The 26424-nt window shown below is 36.0% G+C and overlaps 2 protein-coding genes across 3 annotated transcripts in view; both read right to left on the bottom strand.

The window, feature by feature from the left end:
• Positions 1–886: 886 nt before the first annotated feature.
• Positions 887–3796, bottom strand: LOC126967211 (uncharacterized). Of its 2 annotated transcripts, XM_050811702.1 has the most exons (2): positions 3408–3796; positions 887–1788 (listed from the first exon to the last, which is right to left on the bottom strand). In XM_050811702.1, the coding sequence occupies exons 1-2, from the start codon at positions 3580–3582 to the stop codon at positions 938–940; spliced, it is 1026 nt and encodes a 341-aa protein (XP_050667659.1). In that variant the 5' UTR covers positions 3583–3796; the 3' UTR covers positions 887–937. The 2 variants fall into 2 exon arrangements, with proteins under 2 accessions (XP_050667659.1, XP_050667660.1); XM_050811703.1 differs by lacking the exon at positions 3408–3796 and having other exon boundaries at positions 887–1900.
• Positions 3797–8427: 4631 nt separating this feature from the next.
• Positions 8428–26424, bottom strand: part of LOC126967184 (katanin p60 ATPase-containing subunit A1) — a 28020-nt gene continuing 10023 nt past the window's right edge. Inside the window, exons 2-8 of the mRNA XM_050811661.1 lie at positions 20725–20948; positions 20090–20553; positions 15405–15584; positions 14869–15011; positions 13098–13207; positions 11812–11938; positions 8428–10071 (exon numbers count right to left, since the gene is read on the bottom strand). Coding sequence (XP_050667618.1) covers positions 9873–10071; positions 11812–11938; positions 13098–13207; positions 14869–15011; positions 15405–15584; positions 20090–20553; positions 20725–20926 — 1425 coding nt within the window. The 5' untranslated portion in view covers positions 20927–20948 and the 3' untranslated portion in view covers positions 8428–9872. The remainder of the gene's footprint in view (positions 10072–11811; positions 11939–13097; positions 13208–14868; positions 15012–15404; positions 15585–20089; positions 20554–20724; positions 20949–26424) is intronic.

The raw sequence follows: 26424 nt of genomic DNA, 5'->3' as shown, positions 1-26424 counted from the left end.
ACGTAAATTTAAAAATTACTTTCGAATGTCCATTCGTTCTTTTGATGAACTGTTGTGTAAAATTGAGAATAAGCTACAAAAAAGCAGTTTACGAAGGATTACAATACAACCGATTGAGAGGCTCGCTATTACATTAAGGTAAGTTTTAAATTTTAAATATTTAATTTCTTGCTATGATTTAGTGGAAAGGGATTTGAACAGGTAGGATAAACGTACCAATCCCAAACCAGTAAAGGACTTTTTTGATTTCAAATTACTGTCATGTGTAAATTTACATGTGCAAAAAAAATATGGTCATGTACTCTGGTCAACTGCAAAAATGTTAAACAGAAAAATCAAATCAATGATATTTTCAGTAGTTGACCATCGTGGTCAATTATTGAGACATCATACAACACATGTTCTAGTAATTATCCAGTCTAAATAAACGGTATAATAATGATTGTTTGTTTGAAATATCGTAAAGTAATGCGTCATTGGTTATTAATTGTTGAAATTTCATAAAATCAGATTATTTCACTTATAAAATGTCGCCTTTAAAGTGGAATCATTCCTACCTTTCATCACACGCGACTTATAAAATTATATAAAGTTATAGGTTTGCACATGACAGTAATTTGAAGTCAAAAAAAGTTCTTAATTGGTTTGGGATTTCAACTACATACACAATCCTTTTTTTATCTGATAAAGTACACATGGCCACAGATCAAGTTACCCAAAACCAGTATAAATGGAACTCGCACCTTGCGCATTATCATACTTAGGTAACCCGTCGGAGTCCCGCTTATACTGGATTTGAGTAACTTGATCTGTGCCGTGTGTACAACCGCACTCATATGAATAAACAAACAATTAGAGAGAAACTGGAGAAAAAAAGTTAATCGTACTCATTTTAATAAAAAGAGTTTTATTCATAAATTAAAAATCAAATTTTACATCATTCATTTCTTTGTAAATTTGTATCCTGAGCGTTGACATTACTTTCGCCAGTAGATGATGTTGTTGCTGGGTTATAAATTATGTCATAAGACGTGATATTAAACAGGCGACTTTCAGTCGAAATAAGAGTTTCATTATCATTCACTGCAGCAGAACTAATAGCATTGTCGTTAAGACTGGAAGTATCCTGGATTATACTATTGGTTTGGTAATCTTGATTTATCGGTGACAAACTGTCAAGCTCAGTAAAAGCACTAGAACTTGTTGTAGGTATGGGGCTGTAGTATGGAGGTTGTGTTTGACTTTCCATTTCCATAACTATATTTAACACTTTTGTTCTGAACATTAGTTTTTGATATCTAGTGAATCTTTTTAATGAAGGCTGCAGAGACTGAAAGAAAGCCAAATCCTCACTTTCCAGCTCCAGTTGCTTAGACTTTAAGCATTCTAATAACTGTGCCTCAAATTCGGATGGTGCTTGCTTTTTAGATTTTACTTGTTTTTGTTTTAATGTTGGGTGAGAACTTTCTTGACGTGAAGTACCTGGTTGCGTGGACTCATTACGTGTTTCTAAATTACGTTGTGATGTTAGTTGAGAACTTTCTTGACGTGAAGTACCTAGTTGCGTGGACTCATTAGGTGTTTCTAAATTACTTTGTTCAGACATTTCTTCACAGAGTGACTCTTCTCCGGCAGTTTCCGTTGTACTGTCTAAGAAAGTCAAAATGTCATAGTAAGAATATTTCTTCTTCTTCTTACTCCCAGAGCCGGATGGCTGATTTTTTTCAGATATCTTGTCTTTCTGGTAAGTGTCCCTTGCTGTTCGCCAGCGTTGTTGTATTTTCTTGTCTGAAATGACAAAATATAATAAGTAGTTGGCAAAAGTACACACAGTTTCAGATCAAGTTACCCAAAACCAGTACCAATAAAATTTGCCATCATCAATATTAAGGTGAAAACTTCCGGAAGTCACTGGCGCTGTAAGTTTTTAATTTGTTTTAACAAAAATTAGCTTCATTAGATTCCTTTCATTTGTCGGAAATTTTACCATAGGGGTTAATTTATACAGAGGAGATTTCTTATAAAATATTAACAGCACAGTTATGTATCTCAAATCTGCTAAAAGTGGCCACTTTTAGCAGATATGAGATACATAACTATACTTCGAACATTTCATATGAAATCATAACTGCATAAATACCCCCCTATGATAAAATTTTCGGCAAATGATAGAAATCTAACGTAGCTACAGTACTGTAGTTAAAACGAATTAAAAACTTCTAGCGCTAGCTACTTCCGTGCCCTTTCACCTTAAGGGTATTTATTTTTCTTCTGAAGTAAAATTCGAGCGGTGCATGCCGTCTTATGTCTGATGTCAGCATTATTAATATATTATATAATCATAATATTATTAATATATTGTTTTTGTTTTCAGATATTTGGCAACTGGTAATACATTCACTGATCTACACTATTCCTACGTGATTGGAATTGCAACAATTAGCGAAATAGTAAGACAAGTTTGTTACATAATATGGATTGAACTAAAGTCTGAATGTATTCCACAGCTTAATGGGATCAAATGGAAAGAAATCGCAGAGGGATTTCTCACATATACAAATTTTCCTAATTGCTTGGGTGCTATTGATGGAAAACATATAAGAGTGATTCGACCGCCGCACAGTGGATCACTATATTTTAATTATAAGAAATATTATTCTGTAGTGCTCCTCGCAATGTGTGATGCTGATTATAATTTTACATATATTAATGTCGGTACCAGTGGAAGTAACGCCGATTCAACCATCTTTAGAAGGAGTCATTTGTATACGAAACTGGAAAGTAACACGTTGGGTATCCCTGACCCGCAAGAGTTGCCTATTATTTGCCCCGAAGTAGCTTATCCATCTAGTGTAAGAGCAAAGTTGCCGTTCGTGATAGTGGGAGACGAGGCATTTGGTTTATCATCACATGTGATGCGGCCTTATGCTCGTGATAATTTACCTTACAAAAAGAAAATATTTAATTACCGTCTGTCCAGAGCTAGAAGGTACATAGAATGCACTTTTGGAATTATGTCAAATAAATTTAGAATATTTCACAGATCCATGACTGTCAAGTTAGATCTAGCACAATTAATAGTCAAGACGGCATGTGTACTTCACAATTTCATAAGGAAACGGGATGGATACATGGTCAGCCATACATTTGTCACAAATGGTTTTACGGGACCACTACCCAGGCAGCAGACTGAAAGTAGTAATACGTCGGCAAGTAATATCAGAGATATATTTGCAGATTACTTTATCAATGAAGGAAAAGTCTCCTGGCAACACCGATATATAATTAATTAACTAAACTCAAAAGGTTTTAGAAGGTTTTTGATGTTATTTGTGAATTAAATAATTATGCTTATATTAATAAAGTAATGATGCTTGTATAAATAAAATAATAAACCAAACACATACCCGCCTCTTTTCTTTCCTCTTCGCTCAAATTTTCGTAGTTAGGTGCCAATTCCTTCAAAATATCTCTCCATGCAGCCTCTCTCGCGTCCCTGTTTTTGTATAATTCATTGCGTTTATCCCACAAAACGGGCCGCAGATGAACTTCAATGATTACTCGCTCTGTATCGATTTTCATTTCGGCAGTACAATACGGCGCGTGCGCCCCGTTCGACTCTAAAATGGGCACTGAAGTTGTAGGCAGTGCTTACGCATGCGGATACCCCGCACCGGGGTGGCGCCCCGCACAGCGCCCCGCGTCCCGCGTGCGTATATCACGCTTTACAATAGATACCTATATGAAATTGTTCTTTGCGGATGCTACGCATGCGGGCCAATCCCGCGTGCGTGAGCAAATCCGCGTGACACTAAAAGCGCCCTTAAGTGTCTGATCTAAAATGTCAATGAAAAAACTCATAATTATTATTCAAAATTGCGAGTTTATTGGTTGTTACAAAACAAACGCGTTCTAAAGTTCTAAGCTTTAAACTAAATAGTGACTTTGGATGTTGAAGCGTGACACTGCATGTCCTGAGCATACTTTTCATAAGATGGTACGTAATTACCGATTTGCGTTTAATATACCGGATTTTTTTCTCAAGATCGACTCAAAAAGCACTCGCGATCGACCTGTCGATCACGATCGACCGTTTGAGCACCCCTGCCTTAAATAATTACTGAATTCGCACCAAATCACTAAATGTCGTATATACAATCAGAATTTATTTCATTAGAATTTAAATTAAATAGTATTGCACCACGGCAGCCAATGTTTGTTAGGAGCCGGTGAACTGGGTCGAAACAAAAAAGTGTGTGAACCTACTTATGTATGCACGCAAAAAGTTATACTTCTGTGGCCTAACGAAGAAAAAATCAATAAAATGATTTATTCCTCGTGCTCTTCTACGTTTTTAGAAAGAACAAATTTGTAAAAATCTTGCGAAGATGGCTTTGACAATTAATAATTAAATAATGAATACGGCTGTATGGGCTTGAACCCTTTGCCAGTCCTAATAATGGACGAAGAAACCAAGAAAAATAACGAATGACGCAAACGTCAGAAAATTTTAGGAATCAACTTCAACCTGTTACATTTGTGTTACAGTGATGCACGCGCATCTTAAAATTTCACTCTCATAAATTTTTCATAACGCTCCTAAAGAAGTATAACTTCAAAAAATCGCATACGCGAAAGGGATAGCAGATATTTTAGTGTATCTCGCTTACTCTCAATACCAATCTAATTTATGTGTCTCTGTCACATTATTATTGATATTTTAGTGACGCATCTATTGTTCACCATCTATCTATGACTTTTACTAGTAAGCTAGTTTAATATTCAAAATACCAAGGAGCTACTTCCCTGTGTGGCTGACTGCTTACGACTTGTCAACGAAAATCAGTTACAATAACCATAGATTCGCTTTCCTCTTCTATCTTGCTGTCTCTCCGCTAGAGGTGTTCTTCTCTCTCGCACGCTTTGTTCGTCTATAGACTAGTTATTTATCTATGGTATTTAGACATTTTACTGCACTGAACTCTACTATTTACCACTGGACTGGCTGCTGTCAAAGTGCTTTTGTGCCTGTTTGATATTCGCCATTTCGGTGTTGTTGGCCATATAGCGAGGGTCTGCGGGAACTTAAAAATAGTGATGATAACCTTAGCTGAACAAACATCAACAGGAATCAAAATTACAAAAAAAAGTGTGTACTATATTACGTTGATTCCTGAAGTATAGATAGACGAATAACGGCCGAAATTAATTCAAAATACGAAAATACTTCAGAATATTGTACGTTTCTCTCGCAGCCATTTGTATTATGCGTCAAAATTAGTTCTCTGGACGCTCGCGAGTGGCGCTTCAAATAAGCGCCATCTAACAAAAAATTTGCTGTCAAACATAAGGAGCAGCCTGTCCAGTGGTATTTATAAAGGTCAGTTTTACTGTTATAAAGACGATTGAAAATACGATAATATGTACCTAGAAGATAATACTGAATTAATAAATTCCATTGTTGGCTGAAAAGATCAAAAAAATCACGTAGTTAATGAAAAATATTACCTACAGCAATTACTGTTTATGGAACTGCATATTATTAATTACAATATTTCGAATGAATAGTTTTAAGTATTGAGAATTATAAAGGTATTTTACGCTTAAGTTAAACACTAGTAGTTACCAAAAAGGATGTAAATACTACGTAATAAGAGCGGGACTGTCTAAGTAAAAATTGAAATTTTGTTTAGTATGAAACGTGCAGTGACTTAAGTATGGAATAGTAATTACAATATTATGGCGGCGAAGTATAATCCGGCTAAGTTGTTAACAGTTGCTTAAAACGTAGTGGATTATTTTATTTATTTGGCTCTATTTTTTGCAAGATTATATCCGTCAACTGTTAATCTATCAATGACTGCACGTTTCATACAATCAAAGAATAATTTTTTTCTTAGAGAGCTCCGCTAGGCTGGTAGTTCCAAATGTAAGCAATATTTGGTAGTTTTCAGTGTTATTAAGAAAAACACAGTACACAAGCGATTAAATATTTTTTGAAGCTTTGCATCACTAGAAACATAATATTTACAAAGTATATACCTATCTATTAGCTATAGAATAATTAAATATTAAAACTTACCTTTGTACAACTAATTTGTAAATAAAATGTTGTAATTTCATGGATCTAGTAGTAGTTAAACGTTAGACGTGTATAAAATAAATGCCTAATGCACGTGGAACACTCAGAATATTCGCGAAAATAAACAATATGTTATTTGGGTAAATTTTGTAAACGAAACTTTTTTAAGGTACTCTATCAGCATCTGTACGAATTTACCACCGTCTGAGCCGGTTTAAGAACACTTTTTCCAGTCCGCTTCAACGACCTCTTCTATAGGCTTCCGATTTTTGCCATCTATAAATTTACTAATCATATCATAGCACCATTCAACGCAGGCATGCTTCTACCACTCTGTATTGATACAACATGTCTATGTTGAATTCCAATAACTCTAAGGTATTAACGAGACCGTTTATTAGAATCGAATGGTGTCATCAACATCATCAGCCGGAAGACGTCCACTGCTAGAGAAAAGCCTCCCCCAAATATTTCCACGAAGATTGGTCCTGTGCTGCCCTCATCCAACGTATTCCGGCGATCTTCACCAGATCGCCGGTCCATCTTGTGGGAGGGCCTACCAACACTGCGTCTTCTGACTTTACTGTCCTACCGGCCATCTGTCCGTTGAACTATGTGCCCTGCCCACTGCCACTTCAGTTTCGCAATCATTTGGACTATGTGGGTAAAATTGGTTCTCCTACGGATCTCCTCATTTCTGATTCGATCTCGCAGGGAAACTCCGAGCAAAGCTCTCTCCACTTCCCTCTGACAGACGATGAGCTTTCTCATAAGGCCCATAGTTAGCGACCACCTCGGAGTACCGTAAGTCATCACAAATCGAATGGTGTAGGTATGATTTATATTTTTTTTTTGCGCTTTTTTATACAAAATAATTGAAATAATTATCAAATATCAATGTCACAACACCTTTTCGAGAAAATTGGCAACGCTGCATAGTAAGAGATTGCATACTCATTGATTACTATTTAATTAATTTTGTAAGTGTAAGTTTGGCAACGTCGCTAAGATTATGACTTGGCATACTGGTTACAATCAAGTCATAATGTACATTTAAAAAAAAATTTTACACACACAATATGCATTTTAAAACACATGTTTCTTGAACTTTTCTTTTTAGCTATTATAGATTATAACCCTAAAGTTTTGGAAATTCAATATAAACACGGTGTATATATCGCGTAACGGTAGGTACTAAATCTGACGTTCTCGTTTAACGGAAAGTATCTGACGCTTAGCACGGATAGAGTGGAGGCTGAACGTCCGTATAGAACCTTCACTTAACTTTTTTTTTAAACTTTTTGCGTGTCCTGGTAATTAATAAGCATTGGCATTATAAGTATCTAAAAATGAATGAGAAAAAATATTTTGCCAACAGTCGCGAAGTGCCATAAAGAATGTTGTTTTTTTTTTCTGTTATAAATGTGCTAGTAGTTCCATTGTAAGTTAAAATTATAATAATTCCAACATCACAATACGTGCTGCAAACACACAGGAACAGACTTCCGTGCATGTTTTTACTAGTCGATAGTCGATACCTTGAATAGCTTGTGATCATTATGTATATGTGACCGAAGAATGAAAATAGAAGTGACGTCACCAATTGTTCGTTACCACGCCGGCAACTCCCCTCAATCTACAACCTTCGGTCAAATATTGGCACCGGATGTAAGCCCAGTGAACATGGAATGCAACAAAAACGAAACATTCACAAATAAAATTTGAAAACAAAAATTTTATAAACGATGCGAAACTCGAACCCGCGACCCCTCGCGTTCCGTGCGAGCGCTCTTTCCAACTGAGCCAAACGTTCGAGTAACGTATCGTTAATAAACATAAATTGTTTATGAAGCATTTATTCGAGTATGTATCCACCCGGGTAAACTTCTTCAAAAAAAAATATTGACATTTATAAGTGTCATTTCCGTGACTTACATGATTTTGATTTGATTTGATTTGACTCCAGAACAATCCCATTCACTTCACAGCACTTCAACAACTAGTATACTCAGTCCCTGGCGTGCATCTTTAGACAAAAAATTTAAACATTTAATAACACCGTTATTAAATTCTTACAAGTCAAAAGTGGTAGCGGTGAATTATTAATGTACTTGACTAAATATTTGAGCATTCTCACGCAGACTCACCGCTCAAGATTAGCTTTGCAATTATGATCTTAGTATAGCCAAAGATTTTTAGAAACCTATTTTCAGCATGTTATTATAATTACTATATGCCTTAAGTATAGGAAAAATGTAGTCGTTTAAATTCTTTATTTTAATAAACTTTTATCATATTTGGTTTTCTATATTATTAATTTTAAGTCAATTTTGTTTCTACAAAAGATTTTTAACAGAAGTAGCGCAGTAGATACCTGTGGAGATAACCCTATTTACATATTTTTATCGTAACCTGAATTTAGATATATTGAATTCAATTTATATTCAAATAAGCTTTGTTCATAGTTATTGTCAGCTTACATCTTACACTTATGAACTTAAATCATTTATACGTCTAGATAGACTATGACAGCTGCGAAAAAAATTGAATTAAGAACTTACCTCTATTTTGAGCAATTCACGCACACTGATACAAAATTTAATACAAATCGCGAGTGTAAGACGTAGCATGTCACGCACACTAAACTAATGTTCCTGGCCTGTATTTAGCGGTTGTCTACAAACAAGAGACTATCTAGACGTATAAGTTATCTAAGTAATGAAAATTGAAATCATATGTTTTTGTAAGCATTAAAATGTTATATTAAACACCAATATAGTCTTCAGTTTATATAATTATTATAATATTATTGGACCAATTTGAGGCCTTACACATATCGTGATAAATAAAATAAATTCTGATACAATGCCTTTTTATTGAGCCTTTTACAAAAATTTATGAATATTACCTAAAATTAGGTTAGAAATTATGTTTTATAACAATATCTTAACTTCCCATCCTTTATATTATAAAATGTAGGCAGCTTTGATAGATAACTAACAAAAAGCAAATTTACAATTGTAATACATCCTTACAAATAAATTTGGTATTAATTTCTACCTGAGAATAATCCAATAATATGCAAAATGTTGACTATATCACTGACAACACTGTCAATACAATGATATTTCTTTGGCCTATGAAATTGCATCACGCGCCAATAAATAAAAAAAAAAAATATTTCTGAAGTTTTCGAATGTCAAGCAGATTTGCAAAAAAACGCGGGAAACGTTATATGTCCAAATAAACCATTCAATAGCAAAATATCTTTTTGTAAACATTTTGCATATTCTTGGTTTATTATCAGGTATCTTAATACCAAGTTTATTCGTAAGGCCGTTACAGTATACCAAGATAAATATTATATTAATCTCGGAACTTATTGCTACAAAATTCCGGTAAAATTTAATTATTATTCTACAAACAATTTGCAATTCAATCTGCTTAGTTCCATAGTATCAACAAGTTCGAGCATATTTCTGGATCACATTTCTGTTTAAAATTAGTTAATTAAAATAATGAGGCTAAAATACTTTTGAAATGCAATAGTACATTATTATAAGTAATACACATGTTAATGTTAATTTAAAGAGATTCTAAATTAGTATTTGCTAGATTAATATCTGTAATATAAAACTCCACACCTTATTTGTAAATTTAAAATGAATTATGATATTAATCACCAATGTCCGTTTCACTTTCGCGACCTTTGCCGACAAAACATATTATAATTATGAAAAAGTCAATTTCTCAAGCAACTAAATAGCGCTTTAAGCGCTTTGGCTCGTCGCTAGGAGCAACCATATTTCTGTATCCAAGTGTTGTAGCGCGTCACGTCAGCTTGCGTGACCGTGCGCTTCGTCTTGTCAGCTGCTGACTCCAAGTCCAGCATAGAGACAGGAGCTTCGAGCTCAGAGCGCTTCAAGCGACGAATCTGTTCTGGACTTTTGCCGGAGATTTTCCTGCGCATTGTCATCATTGCTGCATCCCTGTTGTAACAATTCATAATGTTAATGTATTTTTGTATTCAACCTTAAGACGATCGCGATGATTCCAGAAGGAAACGACATGGGTACCCACCTTAAAAGAAGCACGCATAATTCTTAAAACGCCAGCAACGATTATGTGATTGGTCACTTAACATTATAATTCAACATTAACGAAAGCGTGTGAACTATTTATTTTATGCATTACATATGAACACATCCTCTGTCGAGGACTTAGATAATTTGTTTGTCGTGATAGAGTCTCTTGCTGTCAAACAACCGATAAAAACAGGCCAACTTTTAATGTTTAGTGTGTGTGACATTTGAATGACACTTTTTGTTAGTGTGCGTGCGTTGATCAAAATTGAAGTCTATCTTGAAGTTTAAATGATCTAAGGTCGATGACCATTGTTCGAAGTAAATCCATCGAACAGCATTATATTACAAATATTGCTTAGTAGATAAAATTAATTGTAATAAAACCATGTGTTGCCTTTAGTAAGGCAGTACGCGGGTGACCATTGATCGGGCCGGTCCTAGTAACCATTAACCATGTGTCTATAACCATTACAGCACTGGTCCGAGTAACCATTTTAACCATTTACTAGTAGAGATCCGCCTACTCACAAGTAGAACCAATAATTATAATTATTTAGCAAGTGTCATAGATTAAGTTAGTATCTTAAGTAAATAAATACTTTTACCATAAAACCAATATAGATATCTAACCCTAAGTGCACCCCTATCACCATTAAAAAGCTGTTAAAACCAGAATTCGTCGAGATAAGAAAACTCCCGATAGGACTTTGCGTATCATCAAAGAAGATCTGAAGCTTGGTGCTTATCACCGATATACAGGAAAGTTGCCCGAGAGAACGAAAAAAAAATCATAGCCCCTAGCTCCAAAGTACCTTCAATTGTAGTCGGATTTTTTGACTCGGAACAGTGCAAAATGGTCATCCGGCGCGAAAGGGTGACTTATCAAGAGTTACACAGCTTCATTTTTATGAAATGAGAACTTCAGCCAGAGTGTATCAAGCGACTGTCTTAGATCGTGTTATGAAACCTCTCAGTAATACACTTTATTTAAATTTACAAGTGGGCTAGATTATGGGTACCACAACGGCGCATTTTTATGCCGTGAAGCAGCAATGTGTAAACATTATTGTTTCGATCTGAAGGGTGCCGTAGCTAGTAGTGATATGACTGGGCAAATGAGATTTATCATCTTACGTCTCAAGTTGACGACCGCAATTGTAGTGCCGCACAGAATTTTTGGGTTTTCTCAAGATTCCTGAGCGGCACTGCATTGTAATGGGCAGGGCATTTCAATTACCATCAGCTGAACGTCCTGCTCGTCTCATCCCTTATATCGTAAAAAAAAATGTACCTTGTGCTTTCCAGTGAGACTATCTAACAGGGCACGAACTGCCCATGTTTGGGTGAAAGGCAACATATCGAACTTTAAGAGCTGAAGGCTAGGTCTCGTCTAGCTCAGATCTGAAACCCTTGGACTACAAATTATGGTCACTTTGAGAAACTGCGCTAAACTTTACAACAACATCGGGTGGTTAAGAAATTTCTCGAGCACGCAATAATTAAATATCCCATGGAAACGGTGCCTGCATTAAGCCAAAGTTAGTTAGTCATTTACGAATACAATTCGTGTTTATTTCTTGATCAGAGTTCAATAAATAAATACATAATAACGTCAAAAAACTCTTCTTACTCCAATATACCTACCTGCAAAGGTTGCAAATGTCTGATCCACTGTAACCATCTAGTTTGACAGCGAGCTCGGGAAGCTTGACGTCGTCCGCTAGCGCCACCTCGCGGAGACAAAGCTTCAACAATTTTACTCGAGTTGATTCTGCACATCAAATTAGTATACGATAATGGTAGAAAAAAAGTTCGAGACAAGCTATTGAATCTTTGAAAACAGGAGTACAACAAAAAATAAATTGGACTTGTAATACATTTTAGCAGTGGGAGGCTCCTTTGCACAGGATGCCGGCTAGATTATGGGTACCACAACGGCGCCGTTATTCTGCTATTTCTGCCGTGAAGCAGTAATGTGTAAATATTACTGTGTTTCAGTCTGAAGAGCGCCGTAGCTAGTGAAATGACTGTGCAAACGAGACTTAACATCGTATGTCTCTAGGTGACGAGTGCAATTGTAGTGCCGCTCAGAATTTTTGGGCTTTTCAAGAATCCCGAGCGGCACTGCATTGTAATAGGCAGGGCGTCTCAATTACCATCAGCTGAACGTCCTGCTCATCTCGTCCCGTATTTTCATTAAAAAAAAGTTATGAAATTTTATATTTTTACACCAGACCCCTATACAGTGATGGTTTTATAGTTTTTAAGTTTTCTTTTAATTAGAATAAGCAAAACTATGGGACGTAATGGCCTGAAATAAGAGAATTATTAATATTAAACAACTTTACTGGGAGCGTTGACAATTTCTTACCATCAAAATTACAAAAAATATTTTTCATTCGTTTAACTTATAATGGCAGTACTTAGGTATATTTGTTTTTACAAAACCAAATTAAAACAATAATTAGGTACGAGCTTAACTAATAAAAAGATTATTTTATTCTATGTCATCCTCCATTCGTTATTATCCATTCGGCTATACAGGTCGTCAATGAAGACCTATATAGCCTGTATAGAGTGGTTAGCGATCCTACCTACTAAGCTAGAGGTCCTGGGTTCGAATCCCCGTAGGTGCAAGCATTTATATGATGAATATGGATGTTTGTTTCCGAGTCATGGGTGTTCAAATGTATTTATGTATGTTTATATGAATTTATGTATGTTTATATGAATTTATGTATGTTTATATGAATTTATGTATGTTTAAGTAAGTATATTGTATTAAATATATCATTGCCTTGTAACCCATAACACAGGCTATATATGCTTAACTTGGGGCAAGATAATTTGTGTAAAAAAGTGTGTCAATATTATTATATTATTATTATTATTCGTAATTATGATATTATTATTACAAAAACTCGCGTTACCATCTGGTAGCCCCACGTATATCCTCTTTTCAAATCTTCGCCTGAATGCTTCGTCGATGTCCCAGGGATGGTTAGTTGCCGCCAAAACCATAACTACCTTGTCCTGGTTGCTAAAAAACAGTAACATTACTGAAAGCTAGAAGGTTAAGTTGAAGGCTATTATTATTATCACATTCTTGATAAGTAACAGATTTTATGGGAACTACACTGGAGGACTTGATTTTTGGAAAAAATATATATTACTAGTTGACCCAACAGACGTTGTTCTGTAGATAATAAAAAAATACTGTTTTATAGGATAGGTTAGGTAGATATAGGTTGCCAATAATATTCAAAACATCAAGAATTATTTCGAAACATTTACTCCTTGTTGTTATAATGAAATTATTTCACAGCAGAACTGTCAAACCGTGCATCACTAAATTTTCTCACAGAATATATGTCCATAAAAAACAAATATTGAAAATAAATTAATTATGGGTCCCAAATCAAAATAAAAACTATCCTATCTCTCAAGTTGGATTAAACTGCACTCCATGAAGTAATCCCCATTAAAATCCGTTCATTAGTTTAGGAGTCCATCACGGACAAACAACGTGTCACGTAATTTATATATATTAAGATTAATTGACTACTTAGCAAATTTAACCGAAAGTGAAGTAATTACTTACATAACGCATGGTCACCGCGCGGTCAGGCCGTTAATACATTAATCGCAGGGAGCGGAACTAGGAAGCAAGAAGGCGGGCGCACGGACCTATTGGCGCTTGCGCTTAAGGAACGTAAGATTCAAGCAGTGCGGTGATGTTTCGTTTATTTATAGGGAAATTCATACCTAATTTTATTACATAATTTGAATGAATACAATGAATGAACAATGAATACTACTGAGTACACTCGTTATGTATTGTAAATATATCACGAGTTATACTTATATTAGTGAAGAATAGAATGTGCTCATGTTATTATATATATTTTAATTGCTAATCAGAAAACTTTGGTCCAAAAAATTGGCTGTAAAAAGTAGTATATATGGGTGTTCAAGTCGTAGATATATTGTCAAAGCCGTGATATTACAATTACACAAGTGATGTTATAATAAACGGTAGATTGTCAATCGACTTCATTTCTTACTACATAACGACTTGGTTTTGGTGAAATTGTAATGTCACTTATCACGTGTCAATAGTTACATTATAATAAATCTAGGTATATTACAAAAATTAAGTTAGCAGTGAGAGATATCGAGCGTTCTTATTGGTAATTTTTTTTCATACGCAAATTATTGCAAAACGAAAATAGTAATTGGGGCGAGTATTTAATTTTCCATCTGAAATAATTGTTGAAATCCGTGTCGCGGCACGCTACGTTCGGCTCGTAGGTTGCGATTAACAGTGTTAATTTGTTTTTGGGATCTACTAGTGAACAAGGTTCGATTTGGTTAGATAATTGTTATTAATAGAATTAGTTGAATACACTAATGTATAAATACAAGAAGCAGACCAATCAGAGACGGCCTCATAAACTAACGCCCAGTAAAATTGTCAAAATATCAATGCCTTACAATATCACTATAGTGTACCCGTGACATTACAATGTCACTAAAACCAGGCCGTTAAATTGTAAGAAATTAAGTCGATTGACAATCTGGTGAAATTGTAATATCACGGCTTTGACAACACACCTGCGACATATATAAAACAAACTGGAATAAATTACAAGATACTTAATAATATGAAGAATAAACTTTGTCGTATTTCATTTGTCTTACAACGCAGCTGCTATTCCATCCATTTGTATTAGAAGCTCGGCTTTGAATCGTCTCGAGGCCTCGTGTTCGGAATCGGCTCCTCTCATCGCACACAGTGAGTCCACTTCGTCCAGAAATATTGTACTCGGTGAATAGAAACTTGCCTGCAATTCAAATTCCCTATAATCAAGTTTATTTTTCCTATATATATTATATCAAATTCAGACATGGTCGCTAAATACGAGCTTAATGAGAAAGCTCATGGTCGCTCAGAGGGCAATAGGGAGGGCTATGCTTGGAGTTTTCCTGCTTCATCGAATCAGAAATGAGGAGATCCGTAGCAGAACCAAATTCACTGACATAGCCCAAATGATTGCGAAACTGAAATGTCAGTGAGCAGGGCACATAGTTCGACGGATAGATGGCCGTTGGGGCAGTAAGGTCCTCGAATGGCGACCACGTACCGGAAGACGCAGTATTGGTAGGCCCCCCACAAGATGGACCGACGATCTGGTCAAGATCCTCCCATTGGGGACCAAAAAAGTAACTATACGTACCATATCAAACAGCAATCGCACGAGTTTTTCCGAATCACCACGATATTTGGAAGTGAGGGTGGCCGAGGATACATTAAAGAAAGTGGTGCGACATTCCGTAGCGACCGCTCGTGCCAAGAGCGTCTTCCCTGTTCCTGGTGGTCCTGTCAACAGTACACCCTTCCAAGGGCGTCGAATACCCTGCAATTGGACATACTCTTATTCTAAAATTATATGTTATGAGAATAATAAATGATGTTGACAGTCATTTTAGATTTGGTTACATAAAATATAGTTCATTTAAATATAAAACAATTGTCTATACTCTATTGCTACGACGGATCTGTAACGGTGGGTTTACAAAAAAATTAAATTGCATCCGATTTTTTTTATGTCACTAAGGGATGAGGCGACCAGGACGTTCAGCTGATGGTAATTGATACGCCCTGCCCATTACAATTCAGTACCACTCAGGTTTCTTGAAAACTTGAAACCCAAAAATTCTGAGCGGCACCACAATTGCGCTCGTTACCTGAGACAAGATGTTAAGTATCATTTGCCCAGTAATTTCACTAGCTACGGCGCGCTTTCGATCGAGACACAATAATGCTTCCACATTACTGCTTCACGGCAGAAATAGGCGCCGTTGTGGTATCCATAATCTAACCGGCATCCTGTGCAAAGGAGCCTCCCATTGGTAAATTGAATGAAAATGTTCAGACGTTTAGCAAAGATGGCCGAAATTGAAAAATTCGGGAAATGTGCACGGTTAGCCGGCATTTTGTGCAGACGTCACAGAATCTATACTAATATTATATACTGTTACGAAGGTCACGTCAAATGTTGAATCTTCACGAGAGCAATTCAATAAGTACCTTGTACTGGCGTAAAGAACTCGACATAACTCAACATAGCAAACGTGTAATATGTAAATGTCTTTGACTCAATTATTTGTATTCTTTAGGTAAATTTTCAAATATTTAGGTATTCTTATATATTTCTAAGTGAAAACAATATAGGTCACCTGGTTTTATGTGATCAGTGATATTAGGTGAGTGAGTGAGGAAGGTGTACATGCTTTTTTTGAAGGTACCCATGTTGTATTGTCCCGGACACAACACAAGGAAGCTCATTCCACAGCTTTGTAGTCCGTGGATGAAAGTTCCTTGAAAACCGCACTGTGGAGGACCGCCACACATCCAGATAGTGGGGATGATATTTTTATTTGTGGCGTGTCGTGCGATTTCGGAGCCATCCAGCCCACTCGACTTCGTTACGTCCAACGAAAACAGAGCTCACCAACAGTTTTCTGTCTGAACTGTACTTCAGGCATAGAGCTCTGACACCGGGGGATGGTCCGCTGTGCTTTTCCGTTGTCGTCAAGAGTCGAGTTGGAGGGAAAAAGAGTGCACAGAAGATCAGCCTTCTATTTTGCCGTATGGGCCAGGGTGTCATTCCTCATGTGCAGCTTTCGACAACGACCAGAACTTGCGTGTTCCAGTCGAATAGCTGGAAAGATGCTCACCGATTTTGACAACGTGCTTTAATTTCGCACGGGTGAATGGTCGCTTAAAAAATCTGGAGGCACGGTTATATTTTCTCTTAGGAACTTTGCAGTTCGGATCCTTTGAGCCCAGCGCCGCAACCCAAATTCGATACGCCTATTTTTTGCAGTAAGATGCTGCTTTAACCGATGTATCGAACCAGGGCTGTGAACTGCCACCGATGATAATAATAGAGCTTGGTATAATAATATGTATGCCCTGTAGTAGCAGCATTGGCTACTGCAACAGTGCAGGTACTGGGATTATCCGAAGGGAAACAAACCTGAGCAAGGTTTACAAGGGTAGGATGTATAATAGAAACACATCCTATCCCAATCTGCTGACTCGTAGTGCCAAACGCCGTGGGTTACTGGTGATCTGCGACCTGTGCGTCGGATAGGCACTACACTCCTGATCAGGCAATGCTCTGACGTTCCAAGAGGAGTATCGACAGAGATCTGGTAAATATCGGGATGTGTAGTCCGTTGAATATCTAATAAGGACGGCGCGTGGCTAACCATATCATAACCCAGTATATTAGTAATATTCCTCTTGGTTCAGTAGTTCTCGCAGAATAATCGAAAGAAAAAAACCGACTATAAATTTATTAGTATACATGTTGTTATTCTGTCCTTCTGAGTAGAATGTTCAAGACACTCGAGACTTATCCTTACTTGTTTATTATATACGGCCGTATTTATTCCTTGGTCATTCAGCAATTAAGCGATAAAATGACCATTACAAATTATAACAAGCTATACAGCGTGTATTTTTGGTGTACAGTAATCAGAGCGCCCGAATCAACGCACGTACACATACACACGATTACACGGCCGCTAAGCAATCTTGAGGAGACAAAACTATTGAGTGACACACCGTACGCCGCCACTTCTCGATGTCCGAGTTAAATCGCGCCGCGGCCGCGTCACGTCGTTCCGTGTTGTCATATTTTTGTATATACCAACCCTAGCGTTCCGCCTAGACGTAGGTATAAATTTCAAGGAGACCGTTGAGTTACGCCACATGAGTAAATTAATACTCATGTGGTTACACTCCTGTTCTATTAGTTGCATTGTGGTATTACTGACTGCATTTTTTTTTGTTTTGTAATTTATATTGATGTTTTAGAACCTTGCAGTTAGTACTGATTATTACAATATTTTATTGTATTTATCTTGATATCTTGGCTTAATAAATAAATAATGGTAAATGATAGACAATTTGACGACCCCTATAGCCCAGTGGTTAGTGACCCTGCCTACTGAGCTACAGGTCCCGGCTTCGAATCCCGGTAGGTGCAATCATTTATATAATGAATATGAATGTTTGTTTCCGAGTCATGGATGATTATTTGTATTTATGTATGTTTAAGTAAGTATATTGTATTAAATATATCGTTGTCTTGCACCCATATATGCTATGCCTAGTTTGGGGCAAGATAATTTGTGTAAAAGTGTGTCCATAAAAAAATCTTCGTACCCGTAAATATTTTTTGTACTATTTAACTAAACTGCATGTTATCAAAGGAACATACACTTGTTGTTTTATTACGAATTAAAAAGAGTTTTAATTCGTTAAATTAAAAACAACAAAATTAAAACTATTTTTAATTAGATTAAAAACAACAAAATACAAGAAGGTACCTCGTTATAAGAAAAAAAAGTAGTATTGGATACTTATTTGTATAATACGAATATTGATTTAAATGTTAAATCAAATCAAAACAAATCAAAATCAGTTTATTCACGTAGGTCACGAAAATGACACTGATGAATGTCAAAAAAAAAATTTTCTTATTGTTATTCAGCATTACTTACTTGAATGCTGAAAAGAAGAAGTAAGAATTGAGATTTTATTTTTACATCACAGATTAATAACGTAACAAAATAGAAAACTATAATTTTTCAGACTTCAAAATGGTAAAATTTTGTAATTGCCTACTGCCGCAGTCCCAAATTACTCGCCCGCCATTTGACCTAGTTGCAAACGTAAGAACCTAACGGCTAACATGGGTATAATTAATTTAACGAACACTTTAAGTGCGCCGGCAATCTGTCATGCAAATCAGAATCCTAATTATACTTCAATCAAGGATTTATTGTGTTACATTTTATTTATACATGAAATAAAGATATGTTACGAAGTTTGAGAATCTATAAGCCTTTAAATTATATCATTTATTCAAATAAAACCAATGCTGTAACTATTTTTACAATACCATGATTACATTGAGTTAATAATATGTTATGTTTTTAAAGTTATAACCCTCACTTCTAGGGTTAATACACAAATAAAATTTGAAAAACAAAATTTTATTAACGGTGCAGGATTCAAACCCACGACCTCCGGCGTTCCGTGCCGGTGCTCTAACCAACTGAGCTAACCGTTCGAGTATTGCCTCGTTATAAAATTTTGTATGCTTTGTTCAACTCTCAGGTTGTGGCTTCCTCTACAGGATCTACTTTACAGTTGTTATCAGCAGGTTATCCTGCTCAACCCCAATATTTGCATATTAGGAAATTGACTTGAGATGTCGCTCTTGTAAATCTAAACAATATGTTATGTTTTTAAAGTGATAACCCTCACTTCTAGGATAAATACACAAATAAAATTTTAAAAACAAAATTTTATGAACGATGCAGGATTCGAACCCACGACCTCCGGCGTTCCGTGCCGTACATTGAGTTATAACTATCGTTACAAGGAAGTGTACCAAGTCTACTGGCAGCATTTTCGCGTTGCATCGGTAGGCTGATCCGTTGACTGAAATAGCTGTCAGCGCTTGGGTTCCAGTAGCCCCCATGGAGGCGCGTAGATAGTTCTTTGTATATTCTCCGCGAATCTGGGCCCCACGGGCCAAGTGCTCGACACCAAACGGCACAAATATGTAAGACTCATTGAGATCAACAAATTTGCGACGTTTGCTGTCTTCGGCAGTCGAATGAGCCTTTTAAATATTAATTTCTGGACCTAGTATCTATAGATATATACTTTACAGAAAACTATAAATTGATAATAATAATAAAATGAAGTAACTATAGACATTTCCATAATTTTTTTTTCATATTTTGATGAATTACAATTACAAAACTGCATCATTATTCAAGCTCTTTAGTCTAAACATTAATATAATTTATTGTTATTCGTAATTAATAAAATTACCTTAAAATATTCAGGCATAACCAGCGGTAGCACCATTGCTTCTTGTAAAACGGACTTAGCGTCTTCCAAACCGATTACGTCTTTCCATCGGACTGCAGGATTCTTCTGGAGAATATCTCTTTCTAAAGTCTCCACCAAGTGTAGCTCATATCCTGTTGCATCAAACATCTTTTCATCTCTTTCTAGTAATGCATCACCGTCAGATGTAGTGAGATCAGGTTTACGTGTTGGTCTGATTGGTAACAGCTGTCGCCTTATTCTTGGAACTCTTTCTAGTGAACGTGTCTTTTTGCCACTCAATGAACTTGATGATGTCTTTCGACTCACGATTGAGGGCAATGACGGTTGGATATCCGGATCTCGCTTGCGTAGTGTGCCAGCCCATTTTTCCGTTGTCGGATCTGGCTGTTTGGTCTGCTCTGGCGGACTTCCATGAAAGTTGTTAATTGGTGTCGGTCGCACAACTGAAATGGTAAGAACTTACAATCACGTGACATGAGGCATTTTCTGGCAGGGCAAACTTAAATCCTCCATAAATAAAATTGAAAAATACTTAAGACTAAGTGTATGGACATATTAAGGATACCTTTTTGTAATTGGGGATGGTAAACACGATAATTAAAACACATTATTACCTTGAGTAGGTGGATGCTTTGTACCATTACCAGCGTGAGTTTGAGGATTTCTCACTCGTTCTCTTCTCGTGTCGCTTCTTTCAGTCTTCAAGCCGTCTCGTGGTGGGTCTTCTTTTTTATCACTTTTTTGCCTGGCTGACATGCGAGCGAAACCGAATGGGTGCAAGCTTTCTGTCATCATTCGATCCATCATTCTGGCCATGTGATGAAAACCAGCATTCGGGCTGAAAAAGAAAAATAAGTCAGTTCTTATTGAATAATCTTCAACCTCAACATGTATTTTTATGGGTATTTCTAAAATGCGGAGAGTCTCCAACAAACCTATTCCCTATGAATCACTTATAGATTTAGCACTTCGTCGCTTACAATGCGATCATTTACAAAAATCAATGTAAGTAAAGGTTATTGGCATTAAGAAACAGAATAAGGTAATGAATATCCAAATAAGGGAAAAAAAGAAACTATGGGCTATAGAAAAAAGACCAGATTAAGAGGTAAGGATGCACAGACAGGGTAAATGATTGAGCTCAGATATTATTATTGTTTATTGTCAAATTAGCACGGCAGTGCCACTTACACTAATTAGACGATACGCTAAGAAGGAATAAATACAAACGACACAAAGGAATAGTAAACAAATAGTTGAATGAATTATACAATTTCAATTATATTCAATAATCTACCAAAGAGTAATAATATGTAGGCTCATTCCTTCAATTAGGACTTACAAAGGAATTTACAAAGTTGTACATTTACCCTAAGCCTTTGTAGTTGGCCGTGCTTTTGATAATATTATGATTTCTACCAATAAAATACACATTCACTTTATAATTCACATACCCAAAAAATGGATCAGGTTCGAAAAACTGTCGAATTCCCCCAATATTGGGGTAGAGGGCATCGCCAAATCCGAAATCCATTTTTCGTCTAAAAATTCTTATAATAGCAACGAACATTTAAATATTGTTTAAAGTTGAGCATGTAATGTACTGTAAAAAATCACGAAGGCATATTAATTAATAAGTATATTTTGAATTTGGCTGAGTGTGTCATTATTTCTATTTGGAAAATCGTGTGCCACTTGACAAGTATGTTTTGACTGCGTTACCATGGCAACTGGCAAGCGGAAACTGCGTATGTTAAACACTACAGCTTTCCCCAATTTGCAATCCTTTCTCGCGCTATTCCTAACTCTATTGTGGAAGTATTAAGGTTACAACTAAAATGAAGCTTTCATAGCTATAATCAAGAAGGTCATCGGTGTCCCGAAATTGTAAACGTCATTATTCCAAGACTGACCCACTTTAGTTTGCGACATACATGACAAATTACCACTTAGATTATCTTAATAAACGAATTACACATTTTAATTTTTTTTTTGTTTTATGGAATAGGAGGACAAACGAGCGTACGGGTCACCTGGTGTTAAGTGATCACCACCACCCACATTCTCTTGCAACACCAGAGGAATCACAAGAGCGTTGCCGGCCTTTAAGGAAGATGTACGCGCTTTTTTGTAGGTACCCATGTCGTATCGTCCCGGAAACACCGCACAAGGAAGCTCATTCCACAGCTTCGTATTACGAGGAAGAAAGCTCATTGAAAACCGCACTGTGGAGGACCGCCACATATCTAGATGGTGGGGATGATATCCTAACTTAGTTACACATTAATGGACACTTATGGGATATCCCTGCGAACGAAATGATTATTTGAGCGTGGCATAAATTGTACTAACAAATATGGATGTAGTCTCACGTATGGATGAATCCGAAATAATTGATTATAATTATAAAACCATAGACTTACTAGCATATAAACAAACAAAACTTGCGACAGAGATCAACGTCTCTTACGGCCGTTCCCAATATACTATCTGTCGATAGAGATAAATTACTACTTTCTACTGTCAGTAATTAGCTGTCAATAATCTGAAGCTGTCCCAATATACCCGATAAGTCATTCTTATCGCTTTATACAATAAGCATTAGCAACCTACAAGTAAGACTTAAGGGTATGTGTAACAGGATGAAGTAGTGTTCATAGCTCCAAATCCTATATTTTCACCACAAAACTTGTCTAAAAACACCTTGTTTGCATGTTTTCTGCTTATCCTTCGCCTTAAGAATAACCGAAATTAATTTTCGACGTTAAAAGGGCCGTTAAATTGTTAGAAATGAAGTCGATTGACAATCTACCGTTGTCCATTATAATCTAACAGCACGTATATTTGTTTCAGGTATAATAAGAAAATAAATCTGTTTTGATTCTGGGCACCGGTCATTACTATAATCACTTGTAAATTCGTTTACACCGATCAAGTGACACACTCTAAGTTTGTTGGTCTACTGAAACCTGACATTGGTGAGTTGTGGTGCCCAGCGGTGGATTTATACTAGGGGCAGTTGGGGCAAGTGCCCAGGGCGGCGAATTTTTTAGGGCAGCAAAATATTGAAAGCAGAAAAAATATTGTTTTAGTCTTATCAAGATTGCCCAACGTTTAGATTGCAAAGATTTGATCGACCAATTCTCAATTCAAAAAGTCAGACGTGTTTGCCTGTGAAAAAATTTATGTAATATAATTATGAGTCACCCTTAGTGCCAAATTTATAATTGTTAGAAAAAAACAAATATTTATTCATGTTTTTAGAATACGAGTAACATATAATAAAGTTTCTGCAATAAATTTGTTATCTTAGTTTTGAAAAATACAATATATTATAAACTATAAGTTAAAGTAAATTTCCAGTATTGGGGCGGATTTTTTTCCGGTGCCCAGGGGCGGCATTAAGTTTAAATCCGGCCTTGGTGGTGCCCCTTCCACAGAAGCCACTAGAAAGAATAGAATAGAATAGAGAATCTACCGTTTTATTATAATATCGCTAGTGAAATTGCTATATCACGGCTTTAACAAGGTAGGTAAGACGTAGGTATATACGACACATACCTAGTCTTGCCATAAATACTGAAACAATGAAAAAAAAATTCTATTGCAAATAACGGTTAAAGAATTTATTTCTCATAAGAATTTTTACAAATTCACTTTTAGAGAAAACAATTTGATAACTTAATTATAAAAGTAAATGCCGGTAAGCTTAGTTTAACTAAAGTTAGTAAAATTATAAATCTAAATATTATTATAAATATAATATAACTGTAATTTGTTAAGATATCGTGTCAGCGGGCGAACGTAGTCTGGCTCACCGTGGCCGGTGCCCACTAGCAACCGCTGACTGACTACTGACTAGTGACTGTTGTCGCCTGTCGCTTTCCGGTGTGTTTTACTTGTTAGGCCGAGTCGAGTCGAGCCGCAAAACCAGTTGCATAAAGGTCGATTCACACATATCAGTGAACCCACAGTTCCGGCACAGTACCGTTACAGTTCCGTAACCGTGCTACAGTGGTGCGTCAGTGCTTCAATTCACACATATCAGGCACAGTACAGTTCTCTGCGGGTCTTCGTGCACGACCTTCCCTTCAGACTAGCGTTGTTGTTTTGATGGCACTCTTCAATAACACATAATTAGCTATGATAGCCATTGCTTTAGATGAAGAAGAAGAGAATCGACGAAAAAAAAGAAAATGGGTACATGAAGCATGGAAGTTAAGAGAATCTGAGGGAGAATTCGTGAGATTATACAAAGAATTAATTAAAGACGAAAGAAAGTATTTTGAATATTTTAAAATGTCGGAAAGCTGTTTTAACATTCTCCTTCAGAAGCTGGGAAAAAAATTAGTAGAGAAATTTTTCGATGCAGCGGCGTCAGTGATCCGTGATAAAATATCGTCGTCGCCGATCACGTCCGTGATGGCCGGTGCCGGCACTGACACTGACGGTACTGAGACGACACTGACACTGACAAGTGTGAATACATCCATAGAGAATGTTTGAAAGAATAATTATCACTGATGCGGTACTGTGCCGGAACTGTGGGTTCACTGATATGTGTGAATCGACCTTAAAGCTTGTGCCTCAGTAACAGATTATTTATATATTTCAGCTATATATTTTTTAATATAAATGGTGCACTAACCTTTTTTTTTAAAGATAGATAGTTGATTTATATGTTATGTTATATTATACTAATAATATTACACTATAACTACTAACTAATAACATTTACTACTTATACAGTCTGTTAGTTAAATACATAAATATAAAAGAGTTTAAAATATAAAATGCCTATTCGAAGTGGTCTCCATTGGCTGCAATACAGTCCTTTAAACGTTGAGGCCAGATATATTGATAGGATTAACACCAGGAACATGCATGCACCCCTTATTCATAATAGTCTGCTAACTTGAAGCATTGCTAATTCTCACTCTGTCTTCTTCTATTGACCTAAGTCAGAATGAGAAAAAAACACTCCTAAGCGGCTGTTTCAAGTTAGCGGACCATTATGAATAAGGGGGATAATGCCTTATACTCTGCTAATATATTTTACTGTACGATATTACATTGTACCCATATCTTTTATCCTTTTTCAAATGGGTGGTAGTTCTTGACTTTCAATAAATGATACAATATCCTATGTTCAATAAATATATTTGAATTTATTCAGTTTTATGTACCTACACAAAAGGCATAAAAGGCATTTATTTTCTCAAAATTGAATCCTTTAGAATTCTTTTTGATGTCACTTCGAATATACTAGATACTACTACCGATTCGGAAACAAATGTCACTCAGAGAGAGAAGAAGCGTCGCAAGAAACTCTCCCAGCATTCTTTTTTTGCACTCTTTTTAATAAAATATACAATATTGTACTGTCATTGCTATTGCTATTAAATAATCATAATCTAGTCCCAGGCTGTCCGATCACTTAGATATTCAGCTATGGAGTAGTAGGATTTAGGACTGAGATAATTTTTAATAAAACATTTAAATTTATTTATAGATAATGCCCGAACAGTTGCTGGGACTTTATTATAAAGTGTATACATTTACCCTTAAAGCTATTATGTATATTATGAAGCCTACTAGAATAAGAAACAAGCAATACATTATTTGTAGTGTTATAATAATGAAAATCACTATTAAGAGTAAAAAGGTAGTTAATCTATATATATAAAAATGAATTGCTGTTCGTTAGTCTCGCTAAAACTCGAGAACGGCTGGACCGATGTGGCAAATTTAGGTCTTGAATTATTTGTGGAAGTCCAGAGAAGGTTTAAAAAGTGAATAAATAGGAAAATGCTGCTAAATTAAATAAAAACAACAAATTTGTTTTTCCCTTAATGTGTCCATACATAATTTCTATGAGAGAATTTATTGACGCACGGTTTGACAGTTCTGCTGTGAAACAATTTCATTACGACAGCAGGGTGTATGCACGAAGTAATTTTTGATGTTTTGATATATTATTGACAAATTCATATAAAAACATTATTTTATTTATTATATACAGAACAACGTCTGTCGGGTCAGCTAGTTGTAAATAAAATAATACTTTCAGAGCGATGAAAGTTGAAGTTGAACGTGTCGCGTGTGAATTACCCAAATTAAATTGTAATCTTTCAGTCAGGCTGTTGTACCCGCTGTTTACTACAGGAAGGGTAACTTGACAGCGTTTGTACAACACACTGTATGTGTGCCAAAGTTGAGTGAACTCGCCCGGGGCATTACGCCGTCTCCATTCAATACTTATTCTGAGGTCAAAGACATATCGTAAATAGAAATCAATAAAAACATTGACAAAG

This window comes from Leptidea sinapis, chromosome 12 (genome assembly GCF_905404315.1).
Source record: "Leptidea sinapis chromosome 12, ilLepSina1.1, whole genome shotgun sequence".
Taxonomy (NCBI): Eukaryota; Metazoa; Arthropoda; class Insecta; order Lepidoptera; family Pieridae; genus Leptidea; species Leptidea sinapis.
Note: the sequence above shows the minus strand (reverse complement) of the source record. Positions and strands in the feature narration are given on the sequence as shown.